The following is an 18,669-nucleotide window of genomic DNA, read 5'->3' as shown; positions in this document are numbered from 1 at the left end:
AATTAAATAAAATTCCATTAAATTCTGCCTACTTTCTAGCCATAAGTCAAAATATTTCAAATATTAAAATAAAAGTACTGGAATAGAATGGATAAATTATCCAATACCCCAAGATAATTTGGAAGGAATTTATCAGCCATATAGTAGCATGGATCTATCAAGGTCCATCATTTTTATATATAACTGTAACATCATGTAAATAAAGAACCTAAAATCTAATGGCATATGTAGTCCTAAAAAAGAGCAGACTCCCATTGAGGTAGACCTTGCTCATAGGCCTGGCAAGAATCTGTCCAACCAGGCGAGAATACAAAATTTATTTGCAAAAGAGAAACAGACCTAAAAATCTCTATCTCTTTAGCGTAGCAATTCAGGCAGTCTGCTGGAAGGAATTGTGGCATGCAGTGCTGTTTATACGTTTTTTCATAAATACTTCCTTGAGCAGGTAGCGGTTTAAATAACTTCCACTTCTTTCTGCAAAATGTCATAGCTCCAGCAGGAAGCAAGGCTAGTAGCCTAAACATTGTATCTTTTGTAAAGACATTCTACATAGCAAGAGAGGGGCTCAAGCCTTGCGGGTGTGAGGGTAGCCTGAAATTCAGGTACTCCATTTCCAAGTGAGAAAGCTGTAACTGCAGAGTTGTTATGCATAAAGCAGCTGACTTTTTTTCTTTGACAGATATTTAATTTGCACTGTACTCAGTGCTCTCTCTCTGGTTGATTCTGCGCATAGTACAGTGAACAAGCATAGCCCTGCAAATACTTAGTCACATGGATATCTAATTTGTGAGCCCCAGGGAGCCTTAGGTGTGTGCTTAGCATCTCAGTCCAGCCAAGAGAGTAGCAGATTTTCAGATTTCTGGAAAAGCTTTGTGATAAAAAATCAGCAGCTATTGTATGCTAAGTGGCTAGGTTGGGGTTTGTGGATTGCTTTTTGGAACTAAATTTCTGTTCAGACCTGGTACTAGATGACTTGCCTGAAATCACAAAACTATAAAGTGATGCAGCTGCAGCTGGAACTCCACTGTGCCTTCCTCATGGTAAAAGATAAAGTATCAACTGATGTATCTGTAACTGAAGTATCAACTTTGATTTCATGCCAAATACAGTGTTACTGTAGTGCTCCTGTAACAGAAGAATTCCCTAGGATACAGCTGTAGGCTACTAACTGAGTGATACAACTTATCACATGTAATTTTATCACTTCTAGATTTGACCATTTGCTTTACGTTGACCTTATGGTATCATGCAGATGTCATTATTTTTTTCTGTAACAGCTCCATCTGCTCTTCTTCTAGGACAAAGCAGTTACAAATATTTTAATATTTTTGAGTAATAGCCAAAGTGCTGTGACTGCAGAATTTCATGCAATCTTTAAAACCATAAAATACCTTTACAATGTCTGTTTATAGATATGTAAGTTAAAACAAGCTGCAAAACCACTAACAGAATGGCTTAGAAAGGCATGAAATAACATACATCTTTTTTTTTTCTTCTGACATACGATTTTTTTAAAATAGCACTCATGTTCTTTTCACTGCTTTGATGGTAACCAATGATATTTACTAACATAACATTTTTACTACAGTTTGCTAAACTTGAATTTGCTCCAGAAGGAACAGCTATCATTCAAAAGAGGTTTATTTATGTGCTGGTTGTGATGAATTGATAGATTTTGGGGTTAAAGAGGACATTTTGACCATCTAGGATCACAGCAGAGACACACCTACTCAGTTCTGATTTTCCATTCAGAAATACATTTTAGGATGTTATTTAACCAATTTTAATACAGTTGTATATGCTGGAGTAATTTTATGCAGTGTTAATCTTAGCACGTCTTGCAGATGTAAATCACATTTGAAGAAATCTAAACATGTTATGTTGACATAAGACACCTGAGTAACCACCTTTGTATTGTCATAAATGGTCACATCAAGTAAGGTGAGAAGTGCCATTTTTCATTTAAAAAAATGTGCTGTCTTGTGAGTGCTTGGGTATGGATACACAAACTTACGAGCAAAGTCCAAAGACTGAGAGAGGTCTATTTTTCTGCAGGACCACCTCCTACCACACCTGTGGTTGAAGTCAGTCCAGTTCCTATAACCCCAGAAGAATTAAAGAAACAAGAACTGACACTTAAAATAAAGCAAGAATATTTCGGTGCATTGAAACATGAGGGTATGTTACTATTCGATTACTTATATTGGGGGGGGATATTTATTCCTAATTTAGGTAGTGTAATAGTCAAAACTAGCCAGAAACACTAGGGAAAATAGATGGATAAGTAAGAAAAAGGAGGGAAGAGAAAGGGGTGTCTGGAGAAATCACGAATTTTTTTAGGGTGGTAGTCATCAGTGATTTTGTGGTAAATATGTTTAAAATAGAAATGTGTTTTTCATTCTTTTTTTTCTCTCCTCATTTCATTTAATTTCATTTTCCATGACTAAGCAAGTATTCATCATGAGAGAGTAAGTTTCACATAGGTGGTTAGCCACTCTTCAGTATTCAATTGAATTGAATTCAGTATTTTCAATGTTTTGATCTGGGAAAGAATTTCTTGGGAATTATATATTTAATTGATGCTCTTCTCTCTGATTCCTTCTTCCTCAAGCCACATGGGATTCAAGCAGCAAGATACAGATTTTGTTTATTCTTCCAAACTCCTTTCCAGACAGACCCTTCCAAAAACTGCCTGTTGTTCAGTCATTCTGTCTCTTTGTCTGTCTTACCCAATAACTTCCAAGCCAATTGGTCAATTTCAGCCAAAAGTAGACGTCTGAAAAACAGAAGTCCCAAATCGAAAATAGGTTGAAATTTTTTTTGAAGGTGGGTTTAGACTAGAAGAAAAAGACCTCTTTCTCACTAAGGGGAAGATAGAACCTAGCTATTAGAGATTCTGTTTGGCAACAGTTGGCAAGCCCATTGTAATGTATGTTACCTCCTTGGTGGGCTAACTTTTGAATAGTATTTATTATGGAAAGTAGAGGGCAAACAGCAGTTAATGAACAAAACACAAATTCATAAGGCTTCTTTAGGTCCACACCAGACCAAATGCTTGTGCATCTACCACTTTAAATATGGTTTGATCCAAAACCAGCTTAGGAATAAATATTCTAAGATTTTGGGATAACGAGGAGAGAAATGGTAGTAACTTTGAAGATCTTAATAGAATGAAGACAACTTTTAGTGATTCCTTCTCCTGGTTTTGGCTGAGATAGAGTTAATTTTCTTCTTAGTAGCTGGTACAGTGCTGTGCTTTGGATTTAGTGTGAGAATACTGTTGATAACACACTGATGTTTTAGTTGTTGCTAAGTAGCGCTTATCCTAAGTTAAGGATTTTTCAGTTTCCCATGCTCTGCCAGCAAGCAGATGTGCAAGAAGCTGGGAGGGAGCATGGCCAGGACAGCTGACCCAAACTAGCCAAAATGATATTCCATGCCATAGAACATCATGTTCAGTATATAAAATGGGCAGAGTTGGCCGGGAGGGGCGGATCGCTCCTTGGGCATCACTCAGCAGGTGGTGAGCAATAGCATTGTGAAACACTTGTCTTTTCTTGGGTTTTATTTCCCTCTCTTTTTGTTATATTCCTTTTCATTACAATTATTATTATTATATTTTTTTATTGTTGTTATTTTACTTTAGTTATTAAACTGTTCTTATCTCAACCCATGAGTTTTACTTTTTTTTCTGCTTCTCCTCCCCATCCCACTGGGAGGGGGGAGGAGTGAGGGAACGGCTGCGTGGTGCTTAGTTGCTGGCTGGGGTTAAACCACGACATTCATTGACTTGTTTTGTTTTCTTGAGATTGCTTCATTTTCATCTTATATTTAGCAAAAAACCAAGATAAGAATCTAAGAAAGACTAAACATGTTGAGCTATATTTCGTAGCTGGTACATTTGAGGATCGTAGTTTCACTTGCAGCTATGGTAACTGGATGCTTGTTCTTTTGGTTATACAGATACATAGAGACTAGCAAAGTCACTAGTTGCGGATAGTTGCTAAGTTTTTAATGTTGATTTCATATTCCATTTCTCTGTTGCATCAATGTGCTTTGTCTTTTACTGTGCTACCATTAAGAGAGCAGCTTTATCAATGAACTGTGCAGTACCTGCTTCTGAAAATGCAGGGAGACAAAAATTGTCATACACTTACCTTTGTAACATCTGATAGCAGCTACTCAAAGAAAATGCAGAGAAGTCACAAATAAGGCAGCCTTAAACTGCATTAAAGAAAGGTGACTAGACAGGCACAAAGCATCCTCTAAGGTACTTTCACTTGCTTAGAACCTTTACTCTTATGTCTTTGCCATCAAATAAAATAACCCTCTGTGAGACCCAAATCCAATCTGTTTAAAATTCTGAACGTCAACTCTTTTTTGCTCAAAACAGAAAGTGTGCGGAGTTGCATTCTACTGTGACTGAGAAATAACATTAAAAGAACATGGCTTATATTTTTCAGGGTCCATCTTTCTGCATTGTTTGCCTAAAGAAAGTTTCAGCCCCACACCTAAGTATTTTGAAAACTTAGTAATGTATAGAATAAGGATTATAATGTAACTACTTTTAGTCTTTAACTTTGAAGTCACTGGACCAATTACTATATAATATTAATTGTTTAAAAGATTCTGCAGTACAGAAGGTTAAATGTGAAGAAAAATCAAGTTGAATAATGAATTTGCCTTCAGGATTGAAAATAATCTCTAGCTACTGGTCCTCTTTTCTTACTCTTCTTTTGTAAGGCTTTGAATGTCTTTCAGTGCCTGTTCCATGTGTCTCTCAATACATTACATTAGCTGTCTTTTGGTCCAGTTGGCATCCTTTTCACTTTGGACATTGCTGACTTGTTCCTATTTCTTATCCTTTTAGCTCCTTTTTTTAAGTATTAGCCTCTCAATGGGAAACTGATTTATTTTTTTTCTCAGTTCTTCCAATTCTGAAAACTAAAAATCATGAAATTCTTAACGTTTTTAAAAGTTTCATGTAAATACTCTATGCATAATTTTGGTAGAGGTGAATTATTTTCTTAGTGCTCACTAACCAAAATCTTTTCTAATGCATCCTGAGTTTTAGGGTACAAAATAGTCATATGTAGGAAGCTTGGAGCAAAACCAGTAAGGTTAATTTTAAAGGGCTGGAGGTTAGAAACAGAAAAGCAAACTTTTATTGTGATTAACATACATAATGATTTAGATGTGTTTTCCTTAAAATGTATCCATAACAGGGTACTCACACTTGCATCATTAAGCTTCTAGGTCTGCTGCTGTATAGTGTTAATTTAGTTCAATGTCACTGTCTATTTAAACATTCCCTGCACCTCTATATTAGTTGTATTAAGATATTTGTTACCTTGTGAATTCTGATGCTTATAGAAGACATACTGTTGTAAAATACATGGTGCAATAGGGGTGATTCTGAAAAATAATTTGTTCAAGAATATGAGAAAATAAATTAATATTTTACTGCCTAAAAACAGGTTAACATGTTAAGCTTTAGGTGCTTAAGACTGAGAATTTTCCTCAAATTTTATAAATATTAATTATTATGACATTACTCTCTAAACAGAGCTAGCCGCAAAATCTCGATTAGAACTCATAAAAGAAAAAGCTTTAGCATTTGTTGAAGAGCTAACAATGAAAGCAGAAGAGGCTTATAAAGATATGGAAAAGTGGCTTGGATCCAGGTTCTTGGCGGAAATGTCCAGGTAATGTATATCCAATTTTAAACAGGAACCTTTTTTTTCAAACTAGACTATGCTAGTAAACATAGTTGTTTATATAGAAACAAATAATTTGAAAAAAATATAGAAAATAATAATTTCATTTCATGAACTGGAATTTAATTTTATCTTAAATACCTGAATGGTAATAATTCTTGGATGATTATAAGGTTCTGCTGGCAGCAGTAGAAGTAATTATCAGTTCTGCTGTTCTTCTAGACTACAGTTTTAGCAGATTTACAAGCATCAGCAGACAACCACTTATTCCATTTAGTAGAAGCCTCTGTATCATTTCAATGGCTTCTGTCACTTTGGATTGTGGGGTTGTTTTCTTTCCTATTCTTTACACATGCTGGAAAATTCCACCTACTGTTATTACCACCATGTATAACATTTCTCAAAGTTATTTCAAGGCCCGTTAAAAAAAAAGTTCTCCACAATTTTTCTGTCCTAGTAAATAAAATGTGCTTGGGACCACTCTATGACACTTAGGCCATCTGGCAGAGAATGGCCTATGTCCGTATCATTAAAGGATTTTACTCTCCAAAAGAAAGGGGTCACTTTGCCTTTTGGAAAAAGTTTGTGGCCTGTACTAACTTTTGAAGCATACCTGGGACAGTGCTAGTTGATCCATGTCAGGGCAAGCCCAAGACAAAAGACATGAATGTAGGATATAAAGGCTCTTAACAGGCAATAGCTCAAAAAGGCTGAGCCTCTGCCTTCCAGCCAGTTTTATTTGTTCTCCTGACAACAAGCACTACGAAAGACACAATATTTACAGAACATCACATCCTTTGACCTGACACCCCAGGCCAAACCTATGTCTAGTTGAACTTTATAGACAGCTGATGTCTTTCCCTGTTGCAGTGGTTTAACCCCAGCCAGCAACTAAGCACCACGCAGCCGTTCCCTCACTCCTCCCCCCTCCCAGTGGGATGGGGAGGAGAAGCAGAAAAAAAAGTAAAACTCATGGGTTGAGATAAGAACAGTTTAATAACTAAAGTAAAATAAAATAATAACAATAATAAAATATAATCATAATAATTGTAATGAAAAGGAATATAACAAAAAGAGAGAGAAATAAAACCCAAGAAAAGACAAGTGTTTCACAATGCAATTGCTCACCACCCGCTGACCAATGCCCAAGGAGCGATCCGCCCCTCCCGGCCAACTCCGCCCATTTTATATACTGAACGTGACGTTCTATGGTATGGAATATCATTTTGGCTAGTTTGGGTCAGCTGTCCTGGCCATGCTCCCTCCCAGCTTCTTGCACACCTGCTTGCTGGCAGAGCATGGGAAACTGAAAAATCCTTAACTTAGGATAAGCGCTACTTAGCAACAACTAAAACATCAGTGTGTTATCAACATTACTCTCACACTAAATCCAAAACACAGCACTGTACGAGCTACTAAGAAGAAAATTAACTCTATCCCAGCCGAAACCAGGACACCTGTATAAATTGTACTCATTACACTTGGAACAGGAGTTCACATGCACCTCCACAATGCTACTCTAGAAAGTGCTTTGTACGTCTAGGATTTAGGGGCAGAGCAGAAGACAAGGCATTGAAATAGGCTAAAGAATGATTACAGATGGAACATCTATGCTCCACCCCTATAGAATTTGTGGAATAAAGAAAGTCTAATCCTGTAATATTTTTCCATCAGGTCTCTTCTGTGGCTTAGATCTGCCTTTATATAAATTTCTTACCACAGTCAAAAGATTTCTTGCTGTGGAGGGGTACACTTCATAATGATTTTGCCGAGTACATAATTCACACAGAGGATTTGTAATTCTTACTTCAGGAAAGCTCTCAAAGTGTAAACACATTAAAATTTGAACCTAAGTTATTAACGTTGTGTATTAAAAGTACTCTTGTTTTCTGCATTTACACTTTCACAGTGTTGAAAAGCTGATTGAGGTTGCACGACATCATATTGAGAGTTCTAGCAAAATCCAATACGAAATTACTTTAGAAGAAACAGATTTCTTCATCAGCAGTGATGTAAAAGTGATTCCTGATCCTGTTCCTTCACCACATGTTCCACACATAGAGACCTCTGGAAATGGTACTCTAACTATTTCACAACTTACTACACTTCATAAGCAGTTTCTACAGGTGGCACCTAAAGGTAAGAAAAATTTTTCTTTTCACTACTGAAGGACTGTTAGTTACTGACTTAAAATTTAAAGTAACTGCTGGGAGCTGCTAAACATTAGTTACCTATATTGTTGAAGATCATACTACAGTTAAAGATCCTGCTATATATAACAGCAAAGTCATAGTGCAGAATATTGAAAATGTGAAATACCAGGCCACTTGAAAGCTTTTAATGTCTTTGCTATGAGCTTTATATCCTCAAGACCACATATTTAATATTCCTCTAACAGGTGTCTCTGTAATATGTTTTTAAGAGTGGTACGTATCATGCTTACATTGCTTAAAGATGCAAGTCTTTAACTTGTTTACAAATTCTTAGCTCAGTGAACACTGAAGCTATACTATTTTAAAACATATATTTAAAGAAATCAGTATTTTCATGAAACTATTATATAGGGTCTATTATAACTATTAACTGTTATATTCTTCAAGTCAATGTGTGCCAGTTGTTTTGGGTGGTTTGCAAGTGTTAACTCAGATATGTATCTTTTTTCCTTTGTACGTGCATTTATTGTGTGCCTACCCTTTAATTATGGGAACCTTAGGTTTAGGATACTTGAAAAGACTTTCTTGCAAAACTTCCTACTGCTGTATAAATGTTACAAAATAATTTAGGTAAGGCAGTTTTAAACTGAGATGGAAAGTAGTTAAACACACATTTGCAGAGGGTTTCAATACTACCAGTGTTCCATATTATAATTAGAATTTTAGTATGATTGCCACTAAGATCGTGAAATACAATATCTAAACATGTACTTACAATTTTGGATCCAATTCTTCCAATGTAATAAGGCCACAAAGGCACAATGAAGTTGAACTCTTTATTCAGAAATGCTTTTCATGTATATTTATGGAGAAATTCCAATTACCTTTTGAGCATGAACCCATTTTAGGCAGAAAGATGTTCACACTTTTCCTTTAGAGAGATGCATATCATCTTATCTATAGTGTAGGAGCATGGATGTGTGTGTAAGCATTCCAAACTCTTCTACAGAGATTAATTTAGCAGATAGTATTGCATATATAATGCCATGTGAAACTAAAAATCTGTACATTGGTAATCATTAGATAGTGCCATAGAGGTGAAACACAGATATCAGTTTGACTGGTCATTCCACTTCAAAGATTTTATTTTGTTTTTAAATCATTTATTCATTAAGATGTTTAAAACTAAAAAAATTTGTCTAATACAAACTCTAATATTCTTGACATGTTTAAGACAGAACAACTGTTTTCCTTGTACGTTTGTAATAATTAGCAAGAAGAGAAATGAAATCTTTATCTTTCTACAATATTGCCCTTTTGATAATATTATGTTCACTTAAATGAACATGCAAGATGACTTGCTCGGCTATCCAAAAAGGTAAATATCTTGACTTAGTAGTCACCAGACAGTAAAAGAATGCTGTTGCATGTTATCTGGGACAATGGTAAGGAATTGTTGTTTAAAATAAGGTCAAGTTGTTAAGTCAAGATATTCACCTTTCTCAATAGCTGAATTAGGATGGGAAGCACAAGCCTTGCAAGTCATCTTTAAAATACTTCCTCCCATTCTCTTACACACTTTAAGACCGCATAAATCACATCCCAGATTTCCTAAGGCAAGCACTCCCCTTCATTATAGAGACTCCACAGGAAGAGTTAAATCCTTCCTCTCCTAAAACAGCAGGAACATTTTTCACATCCTTCTGTCTCCCCTTGTTCAATAGAATGCTCAACAGAAAATACATGCCTCCTTAGTAGTTAGTCTCTTACTGAACAAAAGAGGGAAAAGCACGAAAGCACCGAGCATACTGGCAGTGAAACTGTTGGACAGCAGCTCTAAAGGAGATACAAAAAAGTAACAAACTAATCCCTGTCTTGGAGAACCTCTAAACAAATCTAGATTTGCTGCCAAACATCTTAGTCTTCTAGTCCTTACTCACCTGAGCAGTCCTCTGAGCATTCATAATGGAAATCCACACAAACGAGCACACAAGGCATAGACTATAGGGCAAGTCTAAATAGAATAAATCTACCAATCTTCTGTACTATGTAAATAGCAAAATTCCTAAAGTTGTTCTGGAAGTGGAATATTAGGCTTATTTTCTATAGCATTATGGAGATTACATAAAGAAGAATTTTACCTAGAAATCCAAGCGAAACAGAGAGTAACAAAGGAGAAATTACTATGTTGGAAGAAATAAACATGTAAACAGTTTTCTCACAGGATATTTGGTAAAAGTCAAAAGGATGTCTTTTCAAGACATGTTTAACAAGTTGCCAAAATGAAAGCAAAAAGTGGGAGTGCCAATATACTTAAAAATTGTTTGGTATTTACAAAAGAAATCTTATAAAAATTGTAAACAGTTTTGTGTTTCCTAGGAATTTAAAGTACTAAAGAACTGCCGATTCATCACAGACAACTTTGTTCTATACTGCACACTTGGTTCTCCACGGAAGCACATTACTCACCATTCTAAGCACCGATGGACAAAAAATACAGCCTATGCTGGACCTTCCTACCTACCGACACAGTCTTTCATTTGATAAGGAAATACTTAAATTATTATTTTTTTATTGTTCCAAGTGCCGTTGCCCAAATTCAAGGTGGCTCTGCTGCATTTGTTAATTTCACTAACTCCTTTGATCAATTTGTTAACAGTGCTTTAATATATTGCCTCAGGAACATGCTGCTTTTTTATGGGAAGACCTGTGGCAGGTCTTAAATGGAACTACTAACACTTTTTTTTCTTTTCTCTTCTACAGTCTCTTTGGATGTGTTCTGTTATTATCAACAAAATTAAACTAACCATCTATTAGATCTCATCCCCTTTGATTCCCTTCAGCACTATATTCTTCCTATGACCACATCTGTTGTCAGTTCAATTAGCACACATCTGGAATGTCTCAATTTTCTCCCACAGGTGCTTCAGAGAATGCAATTTTGGTAATGTTTTGCATTACCAAACAGATCAAAATAGATTCTATCCCAGACTTTTGTTCTCCATCTCATGACTGAATTACACAAGGGAATTTTAGATTTTATTCGTTTTTTCACAGTCAAGATCCTCATGAACCATTCCAGTTTGAATTATAGAACTGATTATTCATCAGAAATAAACTTCAGTCTGATTTAAAAAACTTCTATATCCAATATCCAAAAAATGTAAAATGCTTGTTTATAAAACTATAAAATAATCTGCTAAGATGTGAACCAGTAAAACATAGAGGGCAGCCTATGACCAAATTGTATTGCTGTTTCTTTTCAAATTGTGGACTTGTCAATTGAGTTTTACTGTGTTGCTAGATTTGGAACAGACAGGCATATTAAAGTGTGCATCTATTTCAGCTGAAATTTTACCTTTTTAATAGACTATTTTGTTGAGTGGAACAGTCAGAATTATATGCTGGCCCTGAATAATGTCTATAGATTATGCTTTCTCTTCCCAAGTGCTTTTGTAGAGACAATTCAAGAGCTTACAATAGTAATCCTCATGATCTGACTTTGACGTGAATAGAGAGTGAAGTCTGTATGTGAGCACAGAAATAAGTTTGTCATCTATAACATCTTTTTTAAGACATTTCTTTTCAATGTGCTTTTTTCAAAACTTGAAAATAAGAAAGGTTAAGTTTGTAGACTAGAGGAAGTATCTTTTACTAGACAAGTGATATAGATAGAAAATGTCTAAACTTTTTGGGATACAAAGCCCTTAATCAGAGATCCAGAATAGATACAATACCTCTCCCTACAGATAATGGAAAATTTGGTAATTCTACTGACTTAGTTTCACTTACACCTCCTGTTAGGTCTCTCACTAAATCCTGTATGTTATATAATTTCAGAAATCTGTGACTGTTTGCCTATGGTGTTTAAAAATCTGTGTATCCAGTTACTTTTATGAAACATATTTACATGTTGTATATGTTTCTGTGCATTTTAATATATATAACCAAGTATTAAGAATTCAATCAGCATGGCAGAGGCACTCTCCCCTCATTGCATCTGTGCAGCAACAGTCATACCTTACTCTGTGTGATTATAAATTTAAAATCCCAATTCTTGCTAATTAGTGAAGATTGGACATATAACATAGCAGAATCAGTAATAATTAGTGAATAAATGAAGTAAATATTTAAAGTGAAAATCACCTGCAGGGGATGATGAGTATCTCAATATCTTGGAGGGAATGAATCATATTTTTGAGAGTCCTGTCTTTTTCACCTAAGGACAGAAGTATCCCATATTGCTAGCTTTTAGACTACTAAAGTTAGATTAATATAATTCAGCCTCAGGGCTTATTTCACTCATTCATCCCTTATAGCATTGCTACAGACTCTGGTACGTAACTTGCATAGATCATCATCCAAACTTCTAGTCAGAAATTGCTATGGAAACATTTTTCTCAGTGAAAATGGAGGAGAATAGGAATTTGTTTAAATGTTTTGGTAAAATTTGATGAAAAGGGAATAAAATGTTAACATAATTCTCATCTCTGGTATAGGTTTACAACCTTTTCATATTTTGTTGCCTGTGTAAATTTATAATCTGAATCTTTACTACAGTTCCTCAGTTTAGGGAAATATTTTCATACGGTGTCTGTATGAAAATATTCTGATGACTGGTGTGTCATTAAGCAATAGTCTCTTTTGTATATCTGTGCCTTATAACTGAGACATGGTGATTGTTCTTTATTTCTTAGGTTGCTTTAAGATGTTACAGTCCTGGTTCACAGGGTACACATCTAGTGTACACTTATGCTACTGTCATTCTTAATGCTCTTTTTTGAATGTTTATTCTTCTGTTTTCAGTTTCACTTGTGGTCATAATCTTAATTTCTTCGCTAATTAATTTTTTGCATTTGTTTATTGTGTTTCTGCACTGCTTATTGAAACATATATAAATGCTCGACAGTGTCACCTTGTGTATCGGTGAATGATACTCACTTTTAAAAAGATTTTAATGAAAAACAATTCTACCTTGTGTAGCTTTTTCTACATTAGTTTTCCTTTTGATTTCATTGATGACAAACTTTTATGTGAAAAAGGGGTTGCTTCATAAGTAGTACCGGCTGGCTTCCTTTTGTATCCTGTATTCTTTCCATAGTACCACTGCAAGAAATCCCATTTCCCAGTTTCCTCCCACTAGTCCATCTCCTGTTCCTCTCCATGCCTGTTAGCCTCATTCAAAAAAAAAACCCAAAACAAACTGTTGTCTTTCTTTCATGTCATCTTACCTACGTATTTTGCTTGCACAGCTATGGCCAGGATGCACTGGATGCTGTGTGTGGTCTGAAACTGAGTTTATGCTGACTGACGCCTCTTGGCCACAGAGTGGATAAAAGCTGGTCTCCCCACTTTTTCCTCAGTGGGAGTGTTATGGAGATCTTTCTCCTGTACCTCGGAACAGATCTGAAAGAAATTTATAGGACCTTCATAACTCTACCCTACTGGCAAACTTGGTTCAAATTGGCCATTCTAAAATTATCGGTGAGGGAGAACTGGCAGACAGACAAATTGATGTAGAGATATATAGGCAACACAACTGCATAACCTTCATTTCCTTAGGTAAGCATGGTAAGAGTATACTAAAGGGAGGGTTTGTAATTAGTATAATCTTAGTTTAGATGGGTTATAGAGCTGATCTGATGATTCCTGCCTCTTAGCTATATATTTACTATTCTCACACACCGCAGGATATGCTGTCTTTCTAAAGACACATACAATTGATCACTTATAAACACATGATGTCCCAAACAAACTTTTCTAAGAGTTTAAACCCTTGTGTTTTGAAATTAAAAAATTCAAAACTTGAGAAATGTTGGTAACATTAAAGGTCCATCTTACAGGGAATCTTATCCTTGACAGTGACTCACAGAATTTACTCTGATCCCCATTTTTCTGATCAACAGCAAATTTCTACAGGTGCCCATACACCTCAAGAAGCAGTAGGCATTATAGAGGTGTTACAACCATTTTGTCCCTTCCACACTCTGACTTCTGCAGTTGCAGATCCATTAATCCCGCCCCCCATCTCTTTTCACCTTTTATTGCAGTTTTGTGGCTGCCTAATGTTACGGAAGGTTTTTAATCTTTACTGTATGTTAAGAATGCTTCGCTTCCTCTCTTTTTGGTCCTGGGTATGGTACTTGGGCACATGTCAGAAAAAGCTTCTGTGGTCTAGTTGTTTTTGCTGTCCATGTGGACCACAGCTGCTACCTCAGATTTAAAGTTCTGTAAAAGAATCGCTAATAATGGAAATGTATTTAAACTGCGTGTTCCTAACATTTTTTAGTATTATGACCTTTCAGGATGCTCAGAATAGAATGGCGCAGACAAACTGTCATTTTTATGACAATGGGAACAAACAGTTCTCACAAATTGTATAATGCATACATGAAAATTTGCCCCTTCTTGTAAAATAGAAAAGAGTGGGGTACAAGGACTCTTTTTCTTAAGTCCTTTTAAAGCACCAGAAATGCCATTTCTTTCTATGATTAACTTAATGTAATCATTAATTTTACCTGTTGACGTACACATCACAATAAGGAGGGTGGGGAGTCACATTGTTCTTAGGTCATTTCCTCAATGCTTTACTTCTGCTATTTCCCGATTAATAGATTTCTAGTTCTATTGCCTCAGTTCTGCATGGAATTTGTCTTAATTATTTGACTGCTTTCTTTTCAAAGTCATGACCTTATAACAACAGTGTACTAAAAGAATCATTAAATTACTTGCCAAAAGAAGGAGATTCACAAGCTCTAGAGATAGAATTTTCAAAAATGTCAGCTTATGGCATTTGTTCCTACAAAATGGAAGAATGACCATCTTGAGAACAATTTGGAAAATAATATTGAGAACAATCTCAATGCTTTAAGAATGTTTCCATTTTGAGAACAAAATGTGAAGCTTATACAGTTCTGATTTCTCAAAACAGTAATAAAATAATTCTGTAGATAAATATAGTTTAAGAAGATCAGGTCAGCTACATATGCTGTAGAACATCTTATGCATTCTGTGACAGGTATTTGATTATGTATTTACAGACTTGCTCCAACTTAACTTTTCTGTTAATGTCAGGTTTAATGGGCATCGTAATAGGTTTGTGAATTCAGTAGTATCTTCTGGAGACATTTTGCCTGAAAGACCATTCTGAATTCCACTCCCTAACTCTATTTTTCTCTGTTTCAAAAATGGTATTGATGCTGCTGCATTTTACTGGTTACATATTCTGACAAACTTCTGGTAGTCAAAATGAAATTGGAGTCAAAACTGATAATTTCTTACAAGGATCCTGGGTAGCCTCCAAGTGATTTAAGAGTAGATCTCAGTTTTCCTAGTTCTCTTTTGTGGCTGTTTATTTCAACTCACAATCTAGTCCCAAATTAACAAAATAAATGTGGATGAAAAAAGAAAAAATACAATTGATAATTTATGAAATAAAAACTATTTTGTATTTAGTTGTTTCTTTTTAAATTATAGCCATAAAAGCACTGAAGCAATTTAAAAGCAAGAATAATTCTTCTAGCAAGAGAGAAGTTGGTGACAAAGAGAAAGAGAAGAAAGATTTGGAACATCAGAGAACAAAGAGGAATCGCCAGTTTCCAAAAATATGGCTAACAAAATACTCCTGGTTAAAATATGATGATGAAAGGGGAATAATGTTTTGTGCACCATGTCGTAAGCATAATGTGGATTTGGGGGAAAACATTCATAATTTTTGTTCAGGCACTGATGACTTCAAACTTGAATTTATAAATACACACCAGAGTAGTGAAGCTCATGCCTGGGCTACCTGCATGGAAGCTGCCAGTACTGCTTCACCAGATACAGCTTCTACTGAGCAGATATTGAAGAGCATGAACTCCATAACATTAGGTAGAGTAGAAAATATTTTTAGAACATGCCATGCTATTGCTAAATCTGGTCGTCCCTTTACAGACCTTGACTGGATGTGCAAACTAGATGACATGAAAGGAGTGGATATTGGTTCTGTATTTAGAAATGACAAGTCAGCAAGAATGTTTACACATTTTATTGCTGAAGTAGAAAGAAGAGCTTTGAAAGAGAAACTGGAGAAATGTAAATTCTTTTCTGTTATTAGTGATGGAGTCACAGACAGTATATTCAAAACAGCTGCAGTTGTCTACGTACGCTTTGCAAATGAAGGAAAGGTCCATTGCCAGATTGTTGGGGTTCAACCTGTTCACAAACCTGACGCTTCAACTATAAAAAATGCAATTGAGGAAACGTTACAAATAAATCTTCAGCTCAGTCTGGCAAGCCAAGACTGGTCAAGAAAATTAGTTGGGTTTGGAAGCGATGGGACAGATGTCATGGTAGGAGAAAACAGTGGGGTAGCTAAACTTCTGAGGGAAATTCAGCCTTGTGTACAGTCTGTGCATTGTTTTGCTCACCGCCTAAAGCTGGCTTATAAAGGAGCACTGAAAAATATTCAGCTATACAACATCTTAAGCAATGTCTTGAGAAATATGTATTATTTTTATCGTAACTCACCTCTAAATAAGAATAATCTCAAAGCCACGTATGAAACCATTAAGTTACGCCCAGCTATTCCTTCTCGCATTGGAGGCTCCCAGTGGCTTCCTCGTCTACAAACAGCTCTACAAATTCTCCTTAAAGGTTATCCTGCAATTGTTCTACATCTGAGTAAGGTAAATGATTTAAAATTTGGATGTAACTTCAGGAAAAATTAATTGCTATGGCTAATTTTGGTCCACATACCTGACGCTTTCTTTTTCTATATTGATTTCCAGATTGAAAGAGATTCAAGAGCATCAAACCGGCAGAAGGTCAAAGGCCTTTTACACCTGCTTCTGAGAATGGAGATAGTCAAGTTTTCTCACTTCTTGTTGGATGTCATCAATGTCCTCAACATTCTGTCACGTGTTACTCTGGATCACAACTCCTCCATTGCAGACATATTTGCAACTGTGCAGTCAACGCTGGAAACACTCCACATGTATCAAACAAGGTCTGGCATTTCTAACAATTGAACCATGATCTCTTAGAGTATAATAGAGGAGTATTATATATTGTTTTGTGTTCTGTATCTTTCAGAGCTGGTCCAAAGGAACGCCTGATGGAGACCATTCAGCACTTTCATGGTTACCAACTTGTTGGAAATGGAAATATTTCAGCAGTACGATCCAAAGTACTAAGTAATTTGGTGAAGAGGCTACGTGATTGTTTTTGTGATGCAGATCAAGATGTTTTGAGAGCAACTACTATTGGAAGTTTTAAACTGTGGCCTGACAAAATGAAACAAGGTATAGAACTGTGATAGTGGCTATTTGAAGTGCACCTTCTAAATTTTTTAAAAGGATAAAAATATTTTTTTTTTTGCCTCTGCTATAGAATTTGGTGAAAAGGAAGTGTCTGTCTTGACTAAACATTATGAAGTCATACTAGAAGCTGCTAGTGTGAAAACAGGTGAAGTAGAAACTGAATGGAGCATGTTGAAATTAGAGCTGTATAACAGGTAATAAGAAAACTGTGTTTGTGTCTCTTTATTGATTTACTCAAAAGGATTATGGAAATATATTTAGTGATAGTTATAATTATACTTCTTACCATGCTTTTTAGATTTCAGAACATCCAGACCTTGACATGGGATTCAGTGAACTCAGATTATTCAAAGAAGTATCCCAACATCCTGACATTGGTAGATTTGATCCTAACTCTGCCGGCAAGCTCAGCTGAAACAGAGCGAGGCTTCAGCCAAATGAAACTCACCATGATGCATTTGCACTCTAAACTAAGGTCTGAAAGTGTGACGGATCTTATGATAATTCAGATGAACTCTCCAGATATCAAAAAATTTGACCCCCAGAAAGCTATTCATTTGTGGAATACTACTTGGCAGAGAAATAGAAGACTACAGGGAGGCGATATGATGACAAATGAAAGACCAGATTACTCCTCTGAGTTTGATTTGGAGAGTCTCTGTGGAAGTGACTAGATGAAAATTGTTAGTTTTTATTTCACAATCTTCTTGTAACATACATGGACACTTTAACAGAATACCTTGCAGGGTTAATGGGTGTAAAGTTTGTATTTTTTTCATAACGTATTATAATGTTAAAATATCACTTTTCTTTATGTTCACTGCTGAATTGCCAATAGTGTTTACATTTGCCCTTCTATACCTGACTTCTATACATCTGAAGACAATGAACAAAAATAATGGAGTACATTGTTACCTTGGCAGCATGTGGACAGAGGGATGACTCATAACTTCTATCTGATTATTTATTGCATTTAGCTGAGTCGTAATACATTATAACCACTGGAGTTAACTGTCATCTTACTATCAGTCTTTAATAGTTCAAGAAGCATCATTGATTCTGAAAACCCTAATTTTCTTTTGATAAATGTGTGGAAAATTAGTGCGTTATTTCTGTCAAATGATTGCTTGACCACAGTAGCCTATGAATTTTGGGTCATACCTTTCCTGCATATCTGTATGTGTTGCTACTTTTTATTCTCTTGTGGATAAGGTTTAACACGACCTTTCACAGATTTTTGTCAGACTTATCCTTCAGAAGACTTTCCTACAGAGGCTGAACAGATCCATTTTCCATTGCTGATTATTAATTGCACAAATCAGTCCTCCCATAGCAAATACTCTTACAGCCAGGATATGACTAATATACTTCATAGATTGAACCACTTTTTTTCACTGTAAAAATGTTTGTGAGGGTTGCAATAAGAATGCTGTATCTTGATTTTTAATCTAGGAGGTGAGAATGAGAATTGTTCAGAGAAGTATCTGATTTCATAAT

General features: G+C 35.6%; 1 protein-coding gene across 1 annotated transcript in view; it reads left to right on the top strand.

Moving 5' to 3' along the window:
* Nucleotides 1-17,641, top strand: part of SPEF2 (sperm flagellar 2) — a 67,667-nt gene extending 50,026 nt beyond the window's left edge. Inside the window, 9 exon segments of the mRNA XM_050913389.1 lie at nt 2,056-2,178; nt 5,567-5,705; nt 7,627-7,856; nt 15,347-16,539; nt 16,642-16,859; nt 16,946-17,154; nt 17,243-17,366; nt 17,471-17,609; nt 17,612-17,641. Of these exon segments, the coding sequence (XP_050769346.1) occupies nt 2,056-2,178; nt 5,567-5,705; nt 7,627-7,856; nt 15,347-16,539; nt 16,642-16,859; nt 16,946-17,154; nt 17,243-17,366; nt 17,471-17,609; nt 17,612-17,641 (2,405 nt within the window).
* The last annotated feature ends 1,028 nt before the right edge of the window (nt 17,642-18,669 follow it).

Source organism: Gymnogyps californianus, chromosome Z (assembly GCF_018139145.2).
Source record: "Gymnogyps californianus isolate 813 chromosome Z, ASM1813914v2, whole genome shotgun sequence".
Classification (NCBI taxonomy): domain Eukaryota; kingdom Metazoa; phylum Chordata; class Aves; order Accipitriformes; family Cathartidae; genus Gymnogyps; species Gymnogyps californianus.
The sequence above is the reverse complement of the archived record's forward strand: the minus strand, read 5'-3'. Positions and strand labels throughout refer to the sequence as shown.